This window comes from Clavelina lepadiformis, chromosome 3 (assembly GCF_947623445.1).
Source record: "Clavelina lepadiformis chromosome 3, kaClaLepa1.1, whole genome shotgun sequence".
NCBI classification, from domain to species: domain Eukaryota; kingdom Metazoa; phylum Chordata; class Ascidiacea; order Aplousobranchia; family Clavelinidae; genus Clavelina; species Clavelina lepadiformis.
The window spans coordinates 15,928,277-15,947,979 of NC_135242.1; the positions used below are offsets into that span (position 1 = coordinate 15,928,277).

General features: G+C 34.4%; 4 protein-coding genes across 4 annotated transcripts; 2 read left to right on the forward strand and 2 right to left on the reverse strand.

Moving 5' to 3' along the window:
- The first annotated feature begins 509 nt into the window (after nucleotides 1–509).
- LOC143448407 (SHC-transforming protein 1-like) lies at nucleotides 510–5,575 on the forward strand. Its single transcript, XM_076948139.1, has one exon. It carries the CDS (start codon nucleotides 2,438–2,440, stop codon nucleotides 3,926–3,928), a length of 1,491 nt encoding a protein of 496 aa, XP_076804254.1. The 5' UTR covers nucleotides 510–2,437; the 3' UTR covers nucleotides 3,929–5,575.
- LOC143448409 (ATP synthase peripheral stalk subunit d, mitochondrial-like) lies at nucleotides 5,482–8,131 on the forward strand. Its single transcript, XM_076948141.1, has 2 exons — nucleotides 5,482–5,859; nucleotides 7,729–8,131. Exons 1-2 carry the CDS (start codon nucleotides 5,626–5,628, stop codon nucleotides 7,996–7,998), a joined length of 504 nt encoding a protein of 167 aa, XP_076804256.1. The 5' UTR covers nucleotides 5,482–5,625; the 3' UTR covers nucleotides 7,999–8,131.
- LOC143448408 (heparan sulfate glucosamine 3-O-sulfotransferase 3B1-like) lies at nucleotides 7,768–12,349 on the reverse strand. Its single transcript, XM_076948140.1, has 4 exons — nucleotides 12,121–12,349; nucleotides 11,095–11,255; nucleotides 8,979–9,178; nucleotides 7,768–8,906 (listed from the first exon to the last, which is right to left on the reverse strand). Exons 1-4 carry the CDS (start codon nucleotides 12,343–12,345, stop codon nucleotides 8,398–8,400), a joined length of 1,095 nt encoding a protein of 364 aa, XP_076804255.1. The 5' UTR covers nucleotides 12,346–12,349; the 3' UTR covers nucleotides 7,768–8,397.
- A 2,150-nt stretch (nucleotides 12,350–14,499) lies between these two features.
- LOC143448410 (heparan sulfate glucosamine 3-O-sulfotransferase 3B1-like) lies at nucleotides 14,500–18,747 on the reverse strand. The gene is made up of 4 exons (XM_076948142.1): nucleotides 18,405–18,747; nucleotides 17,388–17,548; nucleotides 16,148–16,347; nucleotides 14,500–16,075 (listed from the first exon to the last, which is right to left on the reverse strand). Exons 1-4 carry the CDS (start codon nucleotides 18,627–18,629, stop codon nucleotides 15,567–15,569), a joined length of 1,095 nt encoding a protein of 364 aa, XP_076804257.1. The 5' UTR covers nucleotides 18,630–18,747; the 3' UTR covers nucleotides 14,500–15,566.
- Between the last annotated feature and the right edge of the window lie 956 nt (nucleotides 18,748–19,703).

Consider the following 19,703-nt stretch of genomic DNA (forward strand, 5'->3'; position numbering starts at 1 on the left):
CCGCAGTATGCAAGTGAGAAGCAAATCCTGATACCATAATCCGATTTATTTAAGTGTGATTCGATTAACCGATGGTTTTACTTAACGTTAGATAGGATTGGTTTGGGATGTCAGATATTGATACCATAAAATGATTGATACGTTTAACCAGTATACGATTAACCGATTTCGTCTGTATAGGATACATTTGAAAACATACTTATATAGCCCACTTGTTTTGCATATATAGTAGTCGCTGCTTTATAAGCCCCCTCGGGACCGGACCATTTCGGGCTTATTAAGCAGATGGACTTATAAAGCGAAACGTGTGTTTTCGTCAATCCAGAGTCTATAAATGACTGTACACAATACCCACACACAACAGGCAAGTTTTCGTACACAATAACAAAAGAATACAGTTTCAGCGATTTTTGATCACTTTTGTATAGCCTACCATAGTACATTACTGCAAAACCATCATCACCGATGGCATCTGTACGCACGAGGTACATCACCGTGCCCCCCAATTCGCCAAATTTTTTATTTTCTCGCCGATTTATAATAAATAAACAAAGAATTAAAGCGATCAGTGCACATTGCAAGTGTGTGGAGAAACACTGAAATTGGTAGAGAAGTTCAAGTATCTGGGAATGCTATTTATGAGTGATCGAAGGCAGAATACTGAACTAGACACCCAAATTATGAAGCAAGTGCAGTCATGCGTGAGCTTCAATGTTGTTTGTCATGAAACGAGAGCTTTCAAAGACTGTCAATTTTTAGGTCAGTTTTTCTTCCAATTCCCACCTATGGTCATGGATCTTGGATAATGACCAAAATAGTGCGCTTAGAAATGGGATTTTAAAGAAGGTGTAACGCTACTAGATCAAATGAGTAGCACAGAAATCCGTGAATCTTTAAATGAATTGTGAGTGAATGAATTTAAATTTATCGAATTGAAAGATCTCATCTGCGATGGTTTGGCCATGTCACCAGAATACCTCAGGAAAGACTTGCAAACCAAGTCAAGCTTACTACACCAACCGCTAAAAAACCAATGGGTCAACCAAGATCCAGGTGGTACAGTTACATCACTGACCTGGCCCTGACATGACTAGGTATCCCTTTGCTGAACTGACAGATGTGGCGAAAGATTGCGAACTGCTCCGGGAGCTCCTAGAGCTCCTGCCCCCATGACCCTCCTGAGAGGATGAAGTGGGTTTTGAAAAGAGAGAGAATTGAGGCTTTAGTGCACACCATCACTCCAAAATTTGCGTTTTTGCAATGTTGTTGTTACTTGTCCAAACTTCACGAAAAATTTTACGGGCTTGATTTACTGATGGTTTGTGAGCCCCTATAAAATCAATAAAGAATTAGCTGCAAGCTAAGATATTTATTGTGACAAAAGATGACGTATCAAGCAAATTAGAGTCTAGTTTAAATATAAAGTCAAACTTTAATATATTAGTTCTGAAAAGAACCTTTTTATCGGGATTGGGAAAGACTTATTAGGAATATTACTTTCGCGGACCCCTCAAAATACTTCATGAAAGAGGTGATGTGGCAATTGTGACATCACAATCCAGAATCAACATGCTTAATGGGTGGTGTTTGGGTCAAATGAATTGTGAATGCTGGTACAAATCAATTTGGATAGAATACGATCTTGCATGTCTCAGGTGATTGTCTGTAGATGTTTATATTGAGCATAAATGTGTCACAGTTGATAATACAATAAACTTGTGAAGTATTAGTGTGTCTTTTAAGCAAATACCACCTGTACCACACTAAGCTAGCGCCAAAAACCATTACTGAACCCAGTGAACTGTAGCTTGGCATTTACCCTTCACCATCAAAGATACATCAACTATAAGCTAAACTACTTATGGAAGATCTTCCTGTTATGCACGAACTATACCTATTTCTTGTTGACCACAGCCCCACATAAGACATCTACACTTGAAGTTTGTACACAATCCAAACAACATCATAGTGGACATGAATTTTACATTGTGACATCATAATTGTCACCGCCTAGAGTATGTCATAACCTTTTGGCAGTTTGCATTTTTTTAGAATATTTTATTAATGCTTAACCACCACAAGTGGTTACAAGTCCACTATGAGACTGGACCGTGGTGAGCTTAATCAGTAATTGGACTCATAAAGACGGAAGTGACTTTCGTCCCTCCGGTCCGGTAAATGACTGTACAGTGTACACTATACTCAAACAGCAGGCAAATTTATTGTTTTAATCAGTAACATTTACTAACGTACAGTACTGAATTTAACTGTCCCATTTTTGTGCTCATTTTTATACCATACTTATAGGCATAGCAACAACCACTTAGCATAGCAACACTTATATGCTGTATGTATTGTATATAGATAGTAAACATAATTTTTATATAATATATAGGAATGCACTACATTTGGATTTTTGTTTGTTAAGTTTTTAACTATGATGAGAAAAAATAAAAAGTTGGTTGAGGGCGATCAAACAAATGAGTGGAGAAAATCTGGTAGTTTTGTTAGAAAACCTCAAAGAGGATGGCTACATCCAGATTCAGCAGTAATGGGTCCGGGAGTTGTTTATTCTGTGCAATATCTAGGTTGCATTGAAGTTCGTCAAAGTATGCGGACACTTGATTTTGAAATGAGAACCTTGGCAACAAAGGAAGCCATATGGAGAGTATTAGCTGCCATAGGAGGCCCTAGTACTCCAAGAAGTGGCAAAAAAACTCCAAAGGATGTGGCAAGGATTCTTTGTGAAGTACCTAATTTGAAGTTTTCTCAAGCATTTATCAACCTCACAATTTCAACTGCCAGCTTAACACTAGTGGTTACAAACACTGGACAGTTTATTGCGAATCACCAAATGCAGTCAATATCTTTTGCTTCAGGCGGAGACCCAGACACATTAGATTACGTGGCTTATGTTGCCAAGGATTCAATTAATAATAGAGCATGCCATGTGTTAAAGTGTCCTGATGGGCTTGCTCAAGATGTTATCAACACAGTTGGTCAAGCCTTTGAGCTGCGATTTAAGGAGTATCTTAAAAATCCTCCAAAGGCTGTTACACCACCTGATCGCACCGAGCCTCTTTTTCATGATGGGAAATCCAGGTGGGGAGATGATGAACCTGAGTATTACAACGATATTTCAGCAAAACATGCAACGGAATCTACTTCTATGTGTTCAGACGAAAATTCTATTTTAGAAGATGGTGGAATAAGCATGAAATGCTGTGAAAGTGCCCAAGAGTACATAAACACTGATGTCCATGAAAATGAATGCACTGCAGCTATGTCGTCTCTTGCTATAAGGAAGAAAAACTTTGGAGATCACAACTACGTAAACACAAGCATCATGCCACAAGATGTGTTATGTCGACCACTACCATCTCAACAAAATCAACCACCACATATCAAAGGTGATAAAAATTTGATTGATCTCTCCACTCCTCCTACTTCTCCCAATAAGCAAATAGTCCCAGGTGCAGGTGGTGCTCTTGCACTTGCTGCTGCCATTGGAGTGTCACATGATAATAACAATAAGCAACAGTCAGTCGATGCATTTGACATGAGACCTTTCACGAACCCCGTCAGTCCAGCAAATACAATATCACCTAATGATTCCTTGCAGTGTGAATCGTGGTTTCATGGTAGCATTAGCCGAAAACAAGCTGAATTAATGCTTTCCCATGATGGTGACTTCTTAGTACGTGAATCATCAACTTCTAAAGGACAGTTTGTACTGAGTGGGGTTCAGGAGGGGCAACACAAACACTTGTTACTGGTTGATCCAAAGGGGGTTGTTCGCACTAAGGATCGGCAGTTTGACAGCGTAAGTCATCTAATTTCATTTCATCGTGACAATAACTTGCCAATAGTTTCTTCTGGGTCTGTGCTTCACTTACGTTTACCAGTAACTCGACAAATTGAAAGATAAATTTCTATCTGTGTCTTGACCTTTATTTTATTTTTATGTTGTTCTCGGATAATGCATTATATGTCGTTTTAATTATGCAGTGAATGTTGTGATAATAGTTATATTTCTATGTTTAACAAGTTTAATTCATTAGTTTATACATTCAGCTCTTTTTTAGCACTTGTTTCCAGTAGGCTAATGATCACCAAACTTTCTCTGGCAGGTCCATACTTAATTTAAAATATCAATGTACATCTTGAGCATGTTTGTTATCTTTCTTCCAAAACTTGTTCCATACATGGCTTGTTGAATATCATATGTGACGAATGCACTCTGAAAGATGACGAACCCTTCAGATTATATTTCAGTCCAGTTATATTAGTACCACTGCGCTTATACTTCTGTGTATATATACTGTACTACAATGCTGTTTCACGGAATGTTTAAGAAATACACCAAATTGGAATATGCATTTACTACATCGGCATATTGATATTAATGTTCATTGGTCAAATTTGCAAAGATAAATCTCCCTGTCTGTGGACTGTGAAACAAAATTAATGTATAGCAGATGTTCCAGATCGATATAGCTTGAGGCAGTTTGTACATAAATGTTTACATCTGGTATGTGTATTTTGTGCCATGTAAATAACGTCTGCGGCAATGATATTTGCCAACCATGACAAGCAAGCATACTAACATTCTTTTGCTAAACAAGTCTATCGTGTATAGCATATCTAGTTTTCACTTAAAACCTGTTAATACTATATTTTTCTTGATCGATTTCTTTCTGTGATTTCATGCAGACGTAAAACGATATTATTTCCTTTTAAGTAGACTGTAAAAAGAGTGGAATGGCTGACCTTGCTATATGTAAATGCACTGTACATTTGAATGTTTGTTTATTAATTATTATGGTGATGTATTATCTTCTTATATGTTAGCAATAGAGATGCACCAAACTTTCAGCCAAATCAGATGAAAATGCCCAAATTTCATTTAGAATATTTAAGATGTATACTTTGAAAAACCTACTTGACAATTGTAGGAAAACTTTATCAACAGCCGATATAATTGTTGTTGCACAAAACTGGTAGTGTAAGTATGTCATTTCCATACCTTCTATTGCAAGTTACAACTAAGTAGACGTTAGTTCAACTATTGCATCTCCTTAATTATATGGTGTGCACTGTTTTATATACTTTCACGAAGTGAATACTTGCAATACTTGATTACATGATTCTGCTGAAATAATTTGGTTCCTTTTTTCAAAAATTTGGTTTTTGGAATGAATCCAAATTTAGAATTCGATATACCCCTAGTTAGCATGTTTAATGATATTCATTGATTTGTATAAATATAGATGTATGTTTATTGGTAACTGGTGAAAATTACATGTCTAGATTTACTGTGTTGAATCCCTCAGATTATTTTTTGCATCAATTTGTTCAATATTAAATTTGGTAGCTAAATCTGTCATATTCACTGCCACTAATATGTCTAATTGTTCATATTCAACAATCTAAATTAAACACATTTGCATGAATCTCATATCATTGTACCGATTTGTAATGCGGTTTTTACACCTATTACAGTATAGTTAGTTTTTTTCTTTTCTTATCATTGCTTAACCCAATGTATTTCTTTCATTTGGAGGTTGTTTTTCAGGATTGGTTGCTATTTTGCAAAAAAATAAAATTAGTTTTTCTTTTAAAAAAATGGCTGCCAGACAAGCCGTTATCAAGCCAGTTGAATGGGCAAAATTGCAAGAACGAATTGCTCCTGCCATGAAAGGAAAATTCAACACCTTCAAGAATAAGAGTGATGCTGTTTTGGCCAACTATATGAAAACCCAGGAAAAGAAGCTTACCATTGACTGGGGTTTTTATCACCAGTCAATAGCAAACAAAGCATTGGTGCAAGACTTTGAAAAAAAGATGAAAGCTTTTCAGGTGATTTGAAGCATATTTATAAACTTATAATATTTTCATCTTGATGCCTATATCCTAAGCTTAATACTGTAATAGTAAACCACTGGTTGTAACTTTCAACTACTCCATAAATATAGAGACTTGTGATAAAGTTTTATTAGCTGAATTGGCTTGGGTGTTAACATTTCAAATTAGCTCAGGTAATCATTATGATATATCAAATATTTTTGGCTGTGAAATGTTTCAAAATTGCCAATGGATTGAGCAAAAAAGTCATAAATAATGTTAGACTGTGCACGGTGATTGGTGAAGGTGTGCAATGCGTGGTATTTTTTCAGAAACTTGTATAATAATCATACAAAACATTTGGTAAAGTAAGATCCTTTGGCTTCTTGAAGTGTCTTTCCACCATCAACATCTTGGGGTAATACGTTCTTTTCATGTGCCAATTAAACACATGCGCCAATTAAACACAGTCCTTGTGTGACAAACTGCCAGCCAGGCAGGCCTTCCCAATCTTTCGCTTGTTGCGAAATCACCTGATTTATTTGTGGAATATTGTAATGAGTCACAAGTTATTACGGTGTTATTATATCGGTCATAACACATATTGGAGACTGTTTTTGGCTACTGGTGGCTACCCAACGCTGTTGCTAGATGCACTGCAGGCCGAGATAACATTAATATTACTACAAATAGTATTATGATTAAACCATACATTTTCGTTTCGTTAATAAAACAATGTTTAATTGTGAGAAAAAAACTGTGCACTATTATATTGGTATTTTGAAGAGACACAAAAAAGCCGACAAGCCACATGAGGTTTGCGAGCCAAAGTTTTCCCACCGTTGGAAAAAAACATGTTTACTCTGGTAATGTATGATAACATATGTTTGACGTCATAAATTGTAGCGCCGGTTAATGTTCAACTGTTACATCTCACTTGTAACGCCCAATATACCCTCAGCCTTTTTCAAAATCACATTACTGGTGCAACTGCTTTTGTTTAACTCCAATGTTTTTATGAGCATATCCATCCTGATTTTTGTGGATAATATAATTATATGTCAGGTATAATAGCTGGCCATATTTTTTTCACTTGCGCACAAATATAGGTACTCTCATTTGTTCAGATGTACAACTGCCATTAATTTTCATGTTCTTTTCGATAGTCAGTTTTTTAATGTTGTTGCATTGCTTTTTTTATTCTTATACATTCTTACTTTCTTGTAAATTTGTTTATAAGTTAAACATAAATTAAGCCTCAAAATCAGAAATGGCTAAACATAACCCAACCTCCACCTCCAATTTCATGTGCTTATATAAAAAGAAACATGTACCGTAGTTGCTTCAATTTTCCTATGACATTTCTCGCTTTTTACTGTTGGTAGTACCTTTGTGACCTTTTAACCACAGGGTTATGATGGTCTCGACTATAGTTTTTTAATGTTACACATTGGGGTCGAGGTAAAATTTTTAAGGTAATGAAGCATTAATTTTTAAAATGCAAAAATAACGATTGACATTTTTAGGCCATAATAAACCATCGCAAGGTTTGCTTGACAAGAAATTATTTTTATTAGCTTTATTATAATGAGTGCTAGTTATGTCCTGGGAATCTGACAAATACTTGTTGCTAGCCGAAATATTCACTTCGATTTATGAATAGATAGTTAATTACATGTATTTTAGGAGGCAATTAGCTGGTTCTGGTGAAGTTGCTTCAAGTTGTATCGTATTTCAAATTAAGCCATCTGTCTTGTTAAAGCTGCTGCGCAACCAGTTGCAATGCGATTGACATTGTTTGTTTGGTCCGATCATTTTACCATGAATATTTTAGCACTTGCAAAATTACAATGTTTAGGCTTGCATCCTATTTTCTTTTTCTAGGTGCCGAAACCAGTGGATACTAAAAGCGCAATTTTGGAGAAAAATATCAAGGAAGATAATGAAAAAGTTGTTCAATTCATCAAGGAAGGTGATGAAAGTTTATCAGATGTCTATGAGGAATTAAATCGACTGAATTCATTGCCTCCATTTGAACAAATGACCCAAGAAGATGTATACATGCAGTTTAAAAGCCTGCGCCCCAATTACGAGAAATATCCAGCTTGGCCCCATGTAGCAACCCCGGAAGACATGCTACCAAAGCCACGTTAACTGTCGTTAGCATAATAAAGAACATATGTAACGACATTGGGTCAGCACGGTCTGTAGGTTCAAATCTATGAGTTATTTGATTTACATTGGGAAATATTGTCATACATTATGAAATAAAACATCAAAAATGCTTTTTGTAATTTATCATTTGTAGGTGTGTCTGAGTCACAAATTTTTGGGAAAGAAAAATTTTGTGTTAGAACAAGAGTACGCAATTATTTTTTGGGCTACCAAAGAATCTCAGGTGAGATATCCGATTAGTTCATGACCTAATTTATATACCAGTACAAAAGAAATACAGATTTTGAGACACTTTTGGGACTTTTATTTCAATTTTTTACGTTCCTCAACATATTTCGAGAAAGTAGCTGAAATTTCAAAAAACAAATTGACAAATAATTAATTCCATAAAAATTTTTTTCCAAGTAATTGCACTAATTCATCATTATATGGCCGATAAAAGTTGTTCAGCCACATAGTTATATTTCTTTTAGGTTTTGCTGCAATAAGAGATCTAGTTCTTCCTTTTTTAACTTGATCGTCTTGACAGTACAGTGTTGATCTGTTGTTCGGAGGCCTCAAACAAAAATGTCCAGTTGTATTGTTCTTAACCCAGTCTTTTTCTTGAAACATTTCCGGCACACCTAGGAACTTTTGTAACTTAATATACTCTGGTCCTGGGTTTTGCATTACCTTTTCTCCATTGATTATTATCATATGTGACTCGTTAAAACGAGATTGCCAGCGCTTTATGTGAAAGGAGTACAGTCCAGCAATGATACATTCAAGATTGCTATTCCAATTTGCAAATATGAATTTTTCTATGTCCTGACGTGGAGAATTTGCCAATGTCTGCTGAACTAACGGTAAGTTTTTTCTAACATAGTGCTCAAAAGCGAACGGCCAATCTAGAAAGTAGTTTTATAACCTGTTACCTTGCTTGCATATATAGAAAGTTAAAGTTGTGAATACTCTTATACCTTTTGACGAAATTCCTTTTCCATAATGATGAACAAAACACGAATAAGCCCTTGGCGTCGGATTACACAAAAGTAGAATAATTTTTGCATTTGAATTGAGCTGGAGAATATCATCAGGAATTGAAGATGGTTTCGCATATAAGTAGTGCGGTGTTTTTTCAATCGCTAACTTTTCATTTGGTGTAGGATCAAAAAGTGACCTGTTTCACACAAAATATAAATATATTTAAGCCTACGGGTAGCCTAACTATATACACAAGAGATAGCACAGCGAAAATAGGCTATAGCCCATAAATTTGTCAAATTTTCCGAATGATTTTGAAAGCTTGAAAATTGCTTTTGAATGCAATGCAGAAAATATTTACAACATGTATGCAGTGTGGTCATGAGGTTCTTATTAAAATTTGGATTTTTCCTCATTGGAATTAGGATTGAGATAGCCTTAAACCAAGGGTCGGCAACCTACGGCCCGCCATGCGAAATCGTCGGGCCCGAGACATAATTAATTATCACAAGAATACGGCCCGCCCTTTCTTATTGAGTTCCCAACTACAGTGTTAGCACTGTTTGAAAAAATTTTGGTATTGTTACGCCATAAGTACGTCGTACTAGTTTATTGTTACGCCATAAAACTGGTGCGAAGGCGGTAGACTAGTATCTCGTACTAAGTACGAGATTGTTTGTAGAGTAGACTAGTGGTTATAGATACAAAGAGAGATGCGACATTCGTTCTCTACAAAATAAATTCAGGCTATTCAGTACTCCGTTTGATATGGACACCAATACCATTCCCGAAAAATTTCAAATGGGCCTTATTGAAATGCAATTCAGTGACGAATTGAAGGCAAAATTTCATACAAAGGGCATATCGCTGCTTGACTTTTACAAAAAGTACCTCCTTGAAAGTGGTCTTTATCCCAGCTTGACCAACAATGCAAAAGAAATGGCATCGATGTTTGGTAGCACGTACACATGTGAACAAATATTTTCAACAATGAAATTCACGAAGACTAAGCTAAGATCACGCATTTCCGACGCCCATTTAGAAAATGTTCTGGTTCTTGCTTCATCTGACTTGTCACCAGATGTTGAAAAACTTTCACAAAGCAAGCAGCATCAAGTGTCACATTAATGCTGTGTTGTTGAAGTGTGAATACATATGTTTTGCTCTTTTTGTGATTGGTATGATTGAGATTGCAGCAATGTAGCGTAATATACTGAAGTGAGTGTGAATTATAGTACTGTATTAATGAAAATTCCGGCCCGCCAAAGAGTTGTACACTCGACATTTGGCCCGTGACCAGCAAAAGGTTGCCGACCCCTGGCTTAAACTATAGTCTATAAAGGATGTTCTAAACTATTTATCCTTTGAACACTGGCGCATTTGCTTTTGATTGTAAAATTTCTTTTTAATTAAATGTTGCTTGTGAGAGATCAAAGAGATATGCCTAAGGTTATATTTTATTAAAATACAGTAGACCTATAACAACATCACGTAGGTTAAGCTAAAATATATTTGTTGTACAGAATCGAAAATTCGCCAAAGCCAAGTTTGAGGTAATGAACAGAATCATCAAAAAACCGTGTGTGTAGCTTACAAAGTTGCAACCAAGTCATCAAACTTGATTCGTAAGTCCAGTCTTTGGAAAAAAACTTTCTCGGGTCAGGTCGAGTCGTTTGACACCAAAAACCAAGATATAGGCTACCAAAAGCAAAATTACCGTTTCTGTCAGCGAGAACTTAGAAAGTTTTACAAATTTGCTTCGTTTTGCAGCTTTATATGTGTTTGTAGACAAAAAATTTAATTTTAAATTTAGCCCATATTTTAATGCGCAAGAAAGAACAAAATTGTTTTATCTTAATGCTGAAACCTAATGAACAAAAACCGATTCGACTCAAGTCAAGTCATATATGCAATTTATAGAATAGTATTCGAATCAAGTCAAGTCTGTGTAAAAACGCTGACTCGAGTAATTACAATTATATGGCAAGTTAGCCTACATAGATTCTTTACTCTTGTGACCATGACATGAAATGCACAACCATGGCTGTGTACGCATGGGTGGCTCATACCATGGCATGGTTTATACCACTAACACTACATTTTTTGACTTACATGTACCAAGAAAGACCCTTATGTTTGTTCCTTGTAAAATATTCTGTTTCATAATTATAAAAAGATGGAAAACGGAAGTATCCATGTTTTTCAAGAAACTTCATGTAAACACCAGTTCCGCATTTACGCACACCAATCCCAATCACATCTGGAACTTTACCCTAAAATGCAAAATAAATTTAAAGATGAAAAATCTGTCAACTAAGTTATAAGGGTAAACCTATGTATGACAAAATCTCGTAAACAGAATTTATTATTTAGAAGAAAACATCCAACTCTTTTTACATAACTATCTGAGAAGTGTTTACATAAACTCCAGTCGCAAGTTAAGTTAAGTCTTTTGGAAAAAGTGGCTCGATTCAACTCCAGTCAGGAATATTTGTAAAACAATAGTCAAGTCAAGTCAAGTCATTCAATATCTGAAACTAAGCCATACATAAAGTAAGAATACCATTTTTGTCAACCAGTGACACATTTAGGATTATATTGGGGGAAGAGGCAATCTTTTGATAGGTAGGTCTTAAATTCTAGCAACCCTGACATACCAATGATGCCAAATGGAATCACTAAACTTTCTAACAAAGTCACCATGTAACTTGAACTTTTCAACAAAAGCACTTTCGAATAAAACTAAGCATTACTTATTTGTCGAAAAAGTTGTTACGTTTCAAAGGAAAACAGTTTGTCCTCAAAAGGAAGTTCTTGATTTATTCAATTTTAATTTACGGCCGGAGTTATATTTCCAAAACTGTTGCTGAAGCTGTATAGTTATGCGTTAAAAACAGATAAAAGTGTTCAGTTATATTAACCTATAAAAATAGGAGTTTGCATCAAAGAAGAATGATTTTTGTGTAAAAAATTCACTAAAAGCAGCTTATAATAGGTTAAATAGCATGTTAAAGACGCAAATTTAATTTATCAAACATCAATATAATGAGTTTACAATGGATTTTATAACAAATTTAGTTAGTTCTAAGTTACAACTCAAATTTTAACGTAATTTATGCGTTCCAGGAAATCAAATACCTGATTAGTTACTTTCAAATGTTCTTCTGTACGATTGTATTTATCATCCAAAGCTAATTTTGCTAAAGCGATTCCACGGTTAGGTTTGTAACGTTGTGTTACAGTGATTCTTTTTGCCGGTGACACTTTGAATATTTGGGAATTATTTAATAAATGCATGCATACCACTAACAGCAACAAGCTACTGCATATCGCATAAAGTACTGGCCTACTGTTGTCCGGCATTTCATCCACTTCTGCGTACAAATATTCAGTTATGCTTCGCGTTTTTGCTCTGTGTCCAAAAAACTCAACAAACACTACAGTTAAAATGTTGTAACCAAATCTGACAAATAAAAGTATTGTTGCTTCACTCTGCGTTTAAAGACTGATTTACTCCTACAATAACATAATGCACATAATAACATTAGACCTTTTTAAATGGTAGGGAAATTTGTGAGAACCAAGTTGAGGACAATCTGTTCTATATAGGACGTTGTTTTGTTGACCTTGAATGCAATTTCCTTTGCAGCAGGAAATCAAACATTTGTGACAGTATAGTAGCCAACATTATGAGAATAATAACATTTTGTTCTATAGGGCTATAAGGTATTTAAATGTATAGCTTATAGGTATATTGTGAAAACAACCTGCATGAATTTGTATACCGTACTAGCATATCCAAAGTGTTTTGCAAAATGGTACAATATCTTCTTCAACTGCTGAATAAAACGTATTTGTTATGCTAAACGCAATTGTCATGCTAAGCGTAATTAAACAACTGCTGTTATCGTTTTTTTTAAAACGTTGATGCTTATTTTCCATCTTTTAATTCAAATAAACAATTGTGTAGCTAATCCATTAATTACACCCAAGAGTCTATTCCAAACAAGTTCTAGTTTATAGCATTAGCCACAGAGCCTATATAGATTCATAATAAAATGAACTATAAGAAGCTGATTTGTGAAGGCAGAAAGGTATTTATCGATATACTGTTGGCTACATTCAAAGCCTATGTTCTCGGTATACGAACTCCTTCATTAATTGATGTAATAACAGAAACTACTGTAATTTACAAAACAATTTTTAAAACATAAACTATTTTGTAGACACAATTTGTTTGCTTATTTAATGAAAAAAAAAACAGAAAAATTGCCACGACACCGCCTATATGCGTGAAGTATTACGCACTAATTTTTTAAAGTTAAATGTGGGGCGCAGCAAGGTTAGAAACTATTCCCGGTAGCAAATATTTGAATAATTATTCTTTTTTGTATTTTTTGATCTAAAAAACAAGTGATTGGGTAAAACCAAGGGTAAAGCTATATAAGGTTCGCGAGAACACTTAAAAATGATTAAAAATGTTGTTTGTGCCGAACGTTCGGGTCGGGTCCATGTTCTGCACATCCATAGACTTCATGCAAATACCTTTTGATAGTAATGGTAATCTATGGGTTCTTTATATTGGCTAGATTATAAAGTAAAACTTCATTGTAGACAGTTTTTTAAGTTAAACAATCTCAGTTCATAGAATTCCAAAATGTTGACAAACCCAGCGTGGTTGATTGTTAACATAAACTTTTTTTAGTTGCGTAAAAGAGCGTTCATCGCGTCAGCAATTCATAGCCGTTAAAAAAAGCAAATAAACCAAATCCAAATTTTACTTGATTATTAAGAAAGAAAAACTGTGCAGATTTAAGAAATGCAATCAATTTTTTTCATTTTTTGTGTTAAAAAGTTGTACATGTTTCCTTCCTTTTATTCAAAGCTGTGAGGGACAACTGACGTCACTAGTAACCTTTTTTACTATTTGTTACTTTATTATACCAAATTGTTGTAAGAATGACATCAAGTGAAGAGAACTTCATATTTTATTAAATACTGAAGTGTTTGGACCTTACGCTGATCCTTCCTCAGAGTAATGAGTAAGGTTTCATGAATTTTGCATTCGTAATCATTGCGGCAATATTTTAAGATATTGAGTTCGCTTGTGTTGATTTCTTTAGTTTTACAGTGATTACATAGAATGATATGGTCTTTTATGGCAGATTTTGCGTAAGTTTTGTGACTTTCGTGTTCCCGGATTCTTGTAAGAAAATGTCCTTGTGTGATAAACTGCCAGGCAGGCCTTCCCAATCTGGCTCTTGTTGTAAAATCACCTGATTTATTTGTGGAATATTGTAATAAGTCACAAGTTATTACGGTGTTATTATATCGATCATATTACGTATTAGAGATTGTTTTTGGCTACTGGTGGCTACCCAACGCTGTTGTCAGATGCACTGCAGGCCGAGATAACATTATTATTACTACAAATAGTATTTTGATTAAACCATACATTTTCATTTTTTAGGTTGGTGATATAATTTTAGATTACAAATCTATGAACTACTTATGCAATAACGTGCGGCAAGTTGTAATCCCACTTAATTGCAATACCTGCGAAACTTGGCTGTGATGCCAATAATCACAAAACAAAGCAGTAACTACTAACAAATAAAATGTTACAAACACTTTAAGAACAAAAATTATAATGCGCTTCACTTCCAGTAATGCTCATATCCATTCTTCTGACCTGCGCAAGAATTTCATCGTTAATCAATTCAGACTTCTGAGTATGTACAAGTAACATTTAAACTTAACGGCATCGTTATCAACGATGCTGGGGGTCGAGCTGTTGGCATAATATCTGTTGGAAAATGTTGAAAACCGCGTAATGATAATACAATAACAAAGATTTTACGATTAATCAAAATGGAAAACTAAATGAAACTATGATAGACTTAATATAAAACAATGATGAAATAAAACATCTTAAACGAAACCAAGAACTTGTAAAAACAATGAACAAAATGCTGTAATGTTTTCAAGAAAAACTTTTTCCACATTTAAAACTGAACATTAACTGGCAATGTAGATGTGGGTAGATGGTATCCCAATCGTTTTTAATAATGTTGAGTATGGTATTGGGAAAACCACTAAAGAGAACTTAGGAAAAAAAAACGTGTACCATTTGAGGATGCATTCATACTTTGAAAGTAACCAGAGTTCAAACACTTAGGATTGAGAAAGTTTAGGTTTTTGTCCAACTTTTGTCCGACAATAAGTGATTTTTATTAGCTTTAATATAATGAGTCCCTCTGTTTTTAAAATTTTTAAGGTAATGAAGCATTCAATTTTAAAATGCAAAAATAACGATTGACTTGTAGGTTCAAATTTACAATTTTGAATCACAAATTTTTGGTGAAGAAACGTTTTGTGTTAGAACAAGAGTACGCAATTATATTTTGCGCTACCCAAGAATCTCAGATGAGATATCCGATTAGCCCATGACCTAATTTATATACCAGTACAAAAGAAATACAATTTTTGAGACAGTTTTGGGAATTTTGTTTCATTTTTTTTACGTTCCTCAAAATATCTAAAGAAAGTAGCTGAAATTTCAAAAAAACATTGATAAATAATAATTAATTCCATAAAAACTTTTTTCCAAGTAATTGCACCAATTCATCATTATATGGCCGATAAAAGTTGTTCAGCCACATAGTTATATTTCTTTTAGGTTTTGCTGCAAGAAGAGATCTAGTTCTTCCTTTTGTAACTTGATCGTCTTGACAATACAGTGTTGATCTGTTGTTCGGAGGCCTCAAACAAAAATGTCCAGTTATATTGTTCTTAACCCAGTCTTTTTCTTGAAACATTTCCGGCACACCTAGGAACTTTTGTAACTTAATATACTCTGGTCCTGGGTTTTGCATTACCTTTTCTCCGTTGATTATTATCATATGTGACTCGTTAAAACGAGATTGCCAGCGCTTTATGTGAAAGGAGTACAGTCCAGCAATGATACATTCAAGATTGCTGTTCCAATTTGCAAATATGAATTTTTCTATGTCCTGACGTGGAGAATTTGCCAATGTCTGCTGAACTAACGGTAAGTTTTTTCTAACATAGTGCTCAAAAGCGATCGGCCAATCTAGAAAATAGTTTTATAACCTGTTACCCAGCTTGGATATAAAGAAAGTTACAATTGTGAATACTCTTATACCTTTTGACGAAATTCCTTTTCCATATTTTTGAACAAAACATGAATAAGCCTTGGGTGTCGGATTACATAAAAGTAGAATAATTTTTGCATTTGGATTGAGCTGGAGAATATCATCAGGAATTGAAGATGGTTTTGCATATAAGTAGTGCGGTGTTTTTTCGATCGCTAACTTTTCATTGGGTGTAGGATCAAAAAGTGACCTGTTTCACACAAAAAATAAATATATTCAAGCCAGCGGGTAGCCTAACTATATTACTATATACACAAGAGATAGCACAGTGAAAATATATAAATTTGTCAAAATTTCCAAATGATTTTGAAAGTTTGAAAATTGCTTTTGGATGCAATGCAGAAAATATTTATAACATAGGCCTATGCAGTGTGGTAATGAGGTTCTTATTAAAATTTCGATTTTTCCTCGTTGGGATTAGGATTGAGATAGCCTTAAACTATAGTCTACAAATATAAAGGATGTTCTAAACTAATTAATTATCCTTTGAACACTGGCGCATTTGCTTTTGATTGTAAAATTTCTTTTTACTTAAATTTTGCTTGTGAGAGATCAAAGGGATATGCCTAAGAGTATATTTTATAAAAATACAGTAGACCTATAACAACATCACGTAGGCTAAGCTAAAATATATTTGTTGTACAGAATCGAATATTACCGCCAAAGCCAAGTTTGAGGTAATCAACAGAATCATCGAAAAAAACCGTGTGTGTAGCTTACAAAGTTGCAACCAAGTCATGAAACTCGATTCGTAAGTCCAGTCTTTGGAAAAAAACTTTCTCGGGTCAGGTCGAGACATTTGATACCAAAAACCAAGATATACGAAAAGCAAAAATGCCCTTTCTGCCAGCGAGAACTTCAGGAAGTTTTTCAAATTTGCTTCGTTTTGCAGCTTTATATGTGTTTGTAGACAAAAAATTTAATTTTAAATTTAGCCCATATTTTAATGCGTTAGCAAGAAAAAACAAAATTGTTTTATCTTAATGCTGAAACCTAATGAACAAAAACTGATTCGACTCAAGTCAAGTCCTATACGCAATTTATAGAATAGTATTCGAATCAAGTCAACTCTGTGTAAAAACGCTGACTCGATTCATTACAACTATGGCAGGTTACATACATTCTTTACTCTTGTGACCATGACATGAAATGCACACCATGGCAGTGTAGGCATAGGTGGCTTATACCATGGCATAGCTTATACCACTAACACTATATTCTTTGACTTACATGTACCAAGAAAGACCCTTATGTTTGTTCCTTGTAAAATATTCTGTTTCATAATTATGAAAAGATGGAAAACGGAAATATCCATGTTTTTCAAGAAACTTCATGTAAACACCAGTTCCGCATTTACCCACACCGATCCCAATCACATCCGGAACTTTACCCTAAAATGAAAAATATATTTAAAGATGAAAAAATCTGTCAACTAAGTTACAAGGGTAAACCTATGTATGCCAAAATCTCGAAAACAGAATTTGTTATTTAGAAGAAAACAACCAACTCCATTTACATAACTATCTGAGAAGTGTTTACATAAACTCCAGTCGCAAGTTAAGTTGAGTCTTTTGGGAAAAGTGGCTCGATTCAACTCCAGTCAGGAATATATGTAAAACAATAGTCAAGTCAAGTCATTCAATATCTGAAACTATGCCATACATAAAGTTTGAATACCATTTTTTCAACCAGTGACACATTTAGGTTGTATTCAGGGGGAAGGGGCAATCTTGTTGAAAGCTAGGTTTCAAATTCTAGCAACCCTGACATACCAATGATGCCAAATAGAATCACTAAATTTTCTAACAAAGTCACCATGTAACTGGTATTTTTCAACAAAAGCACTTTCGAATAAAACTAAGCATTACTTATTTGTCGAAAAAGTTGTTACATTTCAAAGGAAAAAAATTTGTCCTCAAAAAAAGTTCTTGATTTATTCAATTTTAATTTACGGCCGGAGTTATATTTACAAAAATGTTGCTGAAACTGTATAGTTATGCGTTAAAAACAGATAAAAGTGTTCAGTTATATTAACCTATAAAAGTAGAACTTTGCATCAAAGAAGAATGATTTTTGCATAAAAACATTCGCTAAAAAGCAGCTTATTGGGTTAAATAGCATGCTAAAGACGCAAATCTAAATTATCAAACATCAATATTATGAGTTTACAATGGTTATTACAACAAATTTAGTTAGTTCTACAATTCCCGTTCTAACGTAATTTATGCGTTCCAGAAAATCAAATACCTGATTAGTTGCTTTCGAAAGTTCTTCTCTGCGATTGTATTTATCATCCAAAGCTAATTTTGTTGAAACGATTCCACGGTTAGGTTTGTAACCTTGTGTTACAGTGATTCTTTTTGCCGGTGACACTTTGAATATTTGGGAATTATTTAATAAATGCATGCATACCACTAACAGCAACAAGCTACTGCATATCGCATAAAGTACTGGCCGAGTGTTGTTCCGCATTTCATCCACTTCTGCGTACAAATATTCAGTTATGCTTCGAATTTTTGCTCTGTGTCCAAAATCTCAACAAATACCATAGTTAAAATGTTGTAACCAAATCTGATAAATAAAAGTATTGCTGTTTCACTCTGTCTTTAAAGACTGATTTACTCGTGCAATAACATAATGCACATAATAACGTTAGACCTTTTGTAAATGGTTGGGTAATTTGTGAGAACCAAGCTGAGAACAATTTGTTCTATACAACATTAGTAGCCAACATTATGAGAATAATAACATTTTGTTCTATAGTGTTCTAGGGTATTTAAATGTATAGCTTATACGTACTGTACATTGTGAAAACAGCCTGCATGAATCTGTATACCGTACTAGCATATCCAAAGTGTTTTGCAAAATGGTACAATATCTTCTTCAACTGCTGAATAAAACATGTATGCTATGCTAAACGCAATTGTCATACTATGCATAATTAAACAACTGCTGTTATCGTTTTTTTTAAACGTTGATGCTTATTTTCCACCTTTTTAATTCAAATAAACAATTGTGTAGCTAGTCCTTTAATTTCACCCAACAGTTTATTCCAAACAAGTTCTAGTTTATAGCATTAGCCACAGAGCCTATATAGCGTCATGATAAAATAAAAGGTATTTATCGATATACTGTTGGCTACAATCAAAGCCTATGTTCTCGGTATACGAACTCCTTCATTAATTGATGTAATAATAGAAACTACTGTAATTTGCAAAACAATTTTCAAAACATGAACTATTTTGTAGACACAACTTGTTTGCGTATATAATGAAAAAGAACAGAAACATTGCCGTGATACCGCCCATATACGTGACGTATTATGCACTAATTTTTTGAAGTTAAATGTCGAACACAGCAAGGTTAGAAACTATTCCCGGTAGCAAATATTTGAATAATTATTCTTTTTTGTATTTCTTCTTGGTCTAAAAAACAAGTGTTCGGGTAAAACTAAGGGTAAAGTTATATAGGGTTCGTGAGAACACTTAAAAATGATGTTGTTCGTGCCGAACGTTCGGGTCGGGTCCGTGTTGAGTGCTTGTTATA

Bases quoted from the DNA above. Each gene is read 5' to 3' on its own strand.
- LOC143448407 (XM_076948139.1), top strand. From the start codon at position 2,438: ATGATGAGAAAAAATAAAAAGTTGGTTGAGGGCGATCAAACAAATGAG.
- LOC143448409 (XM_076948141.1), top strand. From the start codon at position 5,626: ATGGCTGCCAGACAAGCCGTTATCAAGCCAGTTGAATGGGCAAAATTG. The intron at 5,860-7,728 runs GTGATTTGAAGC...TTCTTTTTCTAG, and splicing joins AAAAGATGAAAGCTTTTCAG to GTGCCGAAACCAGTGGATAC.
- LOC143448408 (XM_076948140.1), bottom strand. From the start codon at position 12,345: ATGCCGGACAACAGTAGGCCAGTACTTTATGCGATATGCAGTAGCTTG. The intron at 11,256-12,120 runs GTATTTGATTTC...TTTGCATTTTAG, and splicing joins ATTTGAAAGTAACTAATCAG to GGTAAAGTTCCAGATGTGAT. The intron at 9,179-11,094 runs GTAAGTCAAAAA...TGTGTGAAACAG, and splicing joins AAGGGTCTTTCTTGGTACAT to GTCACTTTTTGATCCTACAC.
- LOC143448410 (XM_076948142.1), bottom strand. From the start codon at position 18,629: ATGCGGAACAACACTCGGCCAGTACTTTATGCGATATGCAGTAGCTTG. The intron at 17,549-18,404 runs GTATTTGATTTT...TTTTCATTTTAG, and splicing joins TTTCGAAAGCAACTAATCAG to GGTAAAGTTCCGGATGTGAT. The intron at 16,348-17,387 runs GTAAGTCAAAGA...TGTGTGAAACAG, and splicing joins AAGGGTCTTTCTTGGTACAT to GTCACTTTTTGATCCTACAC.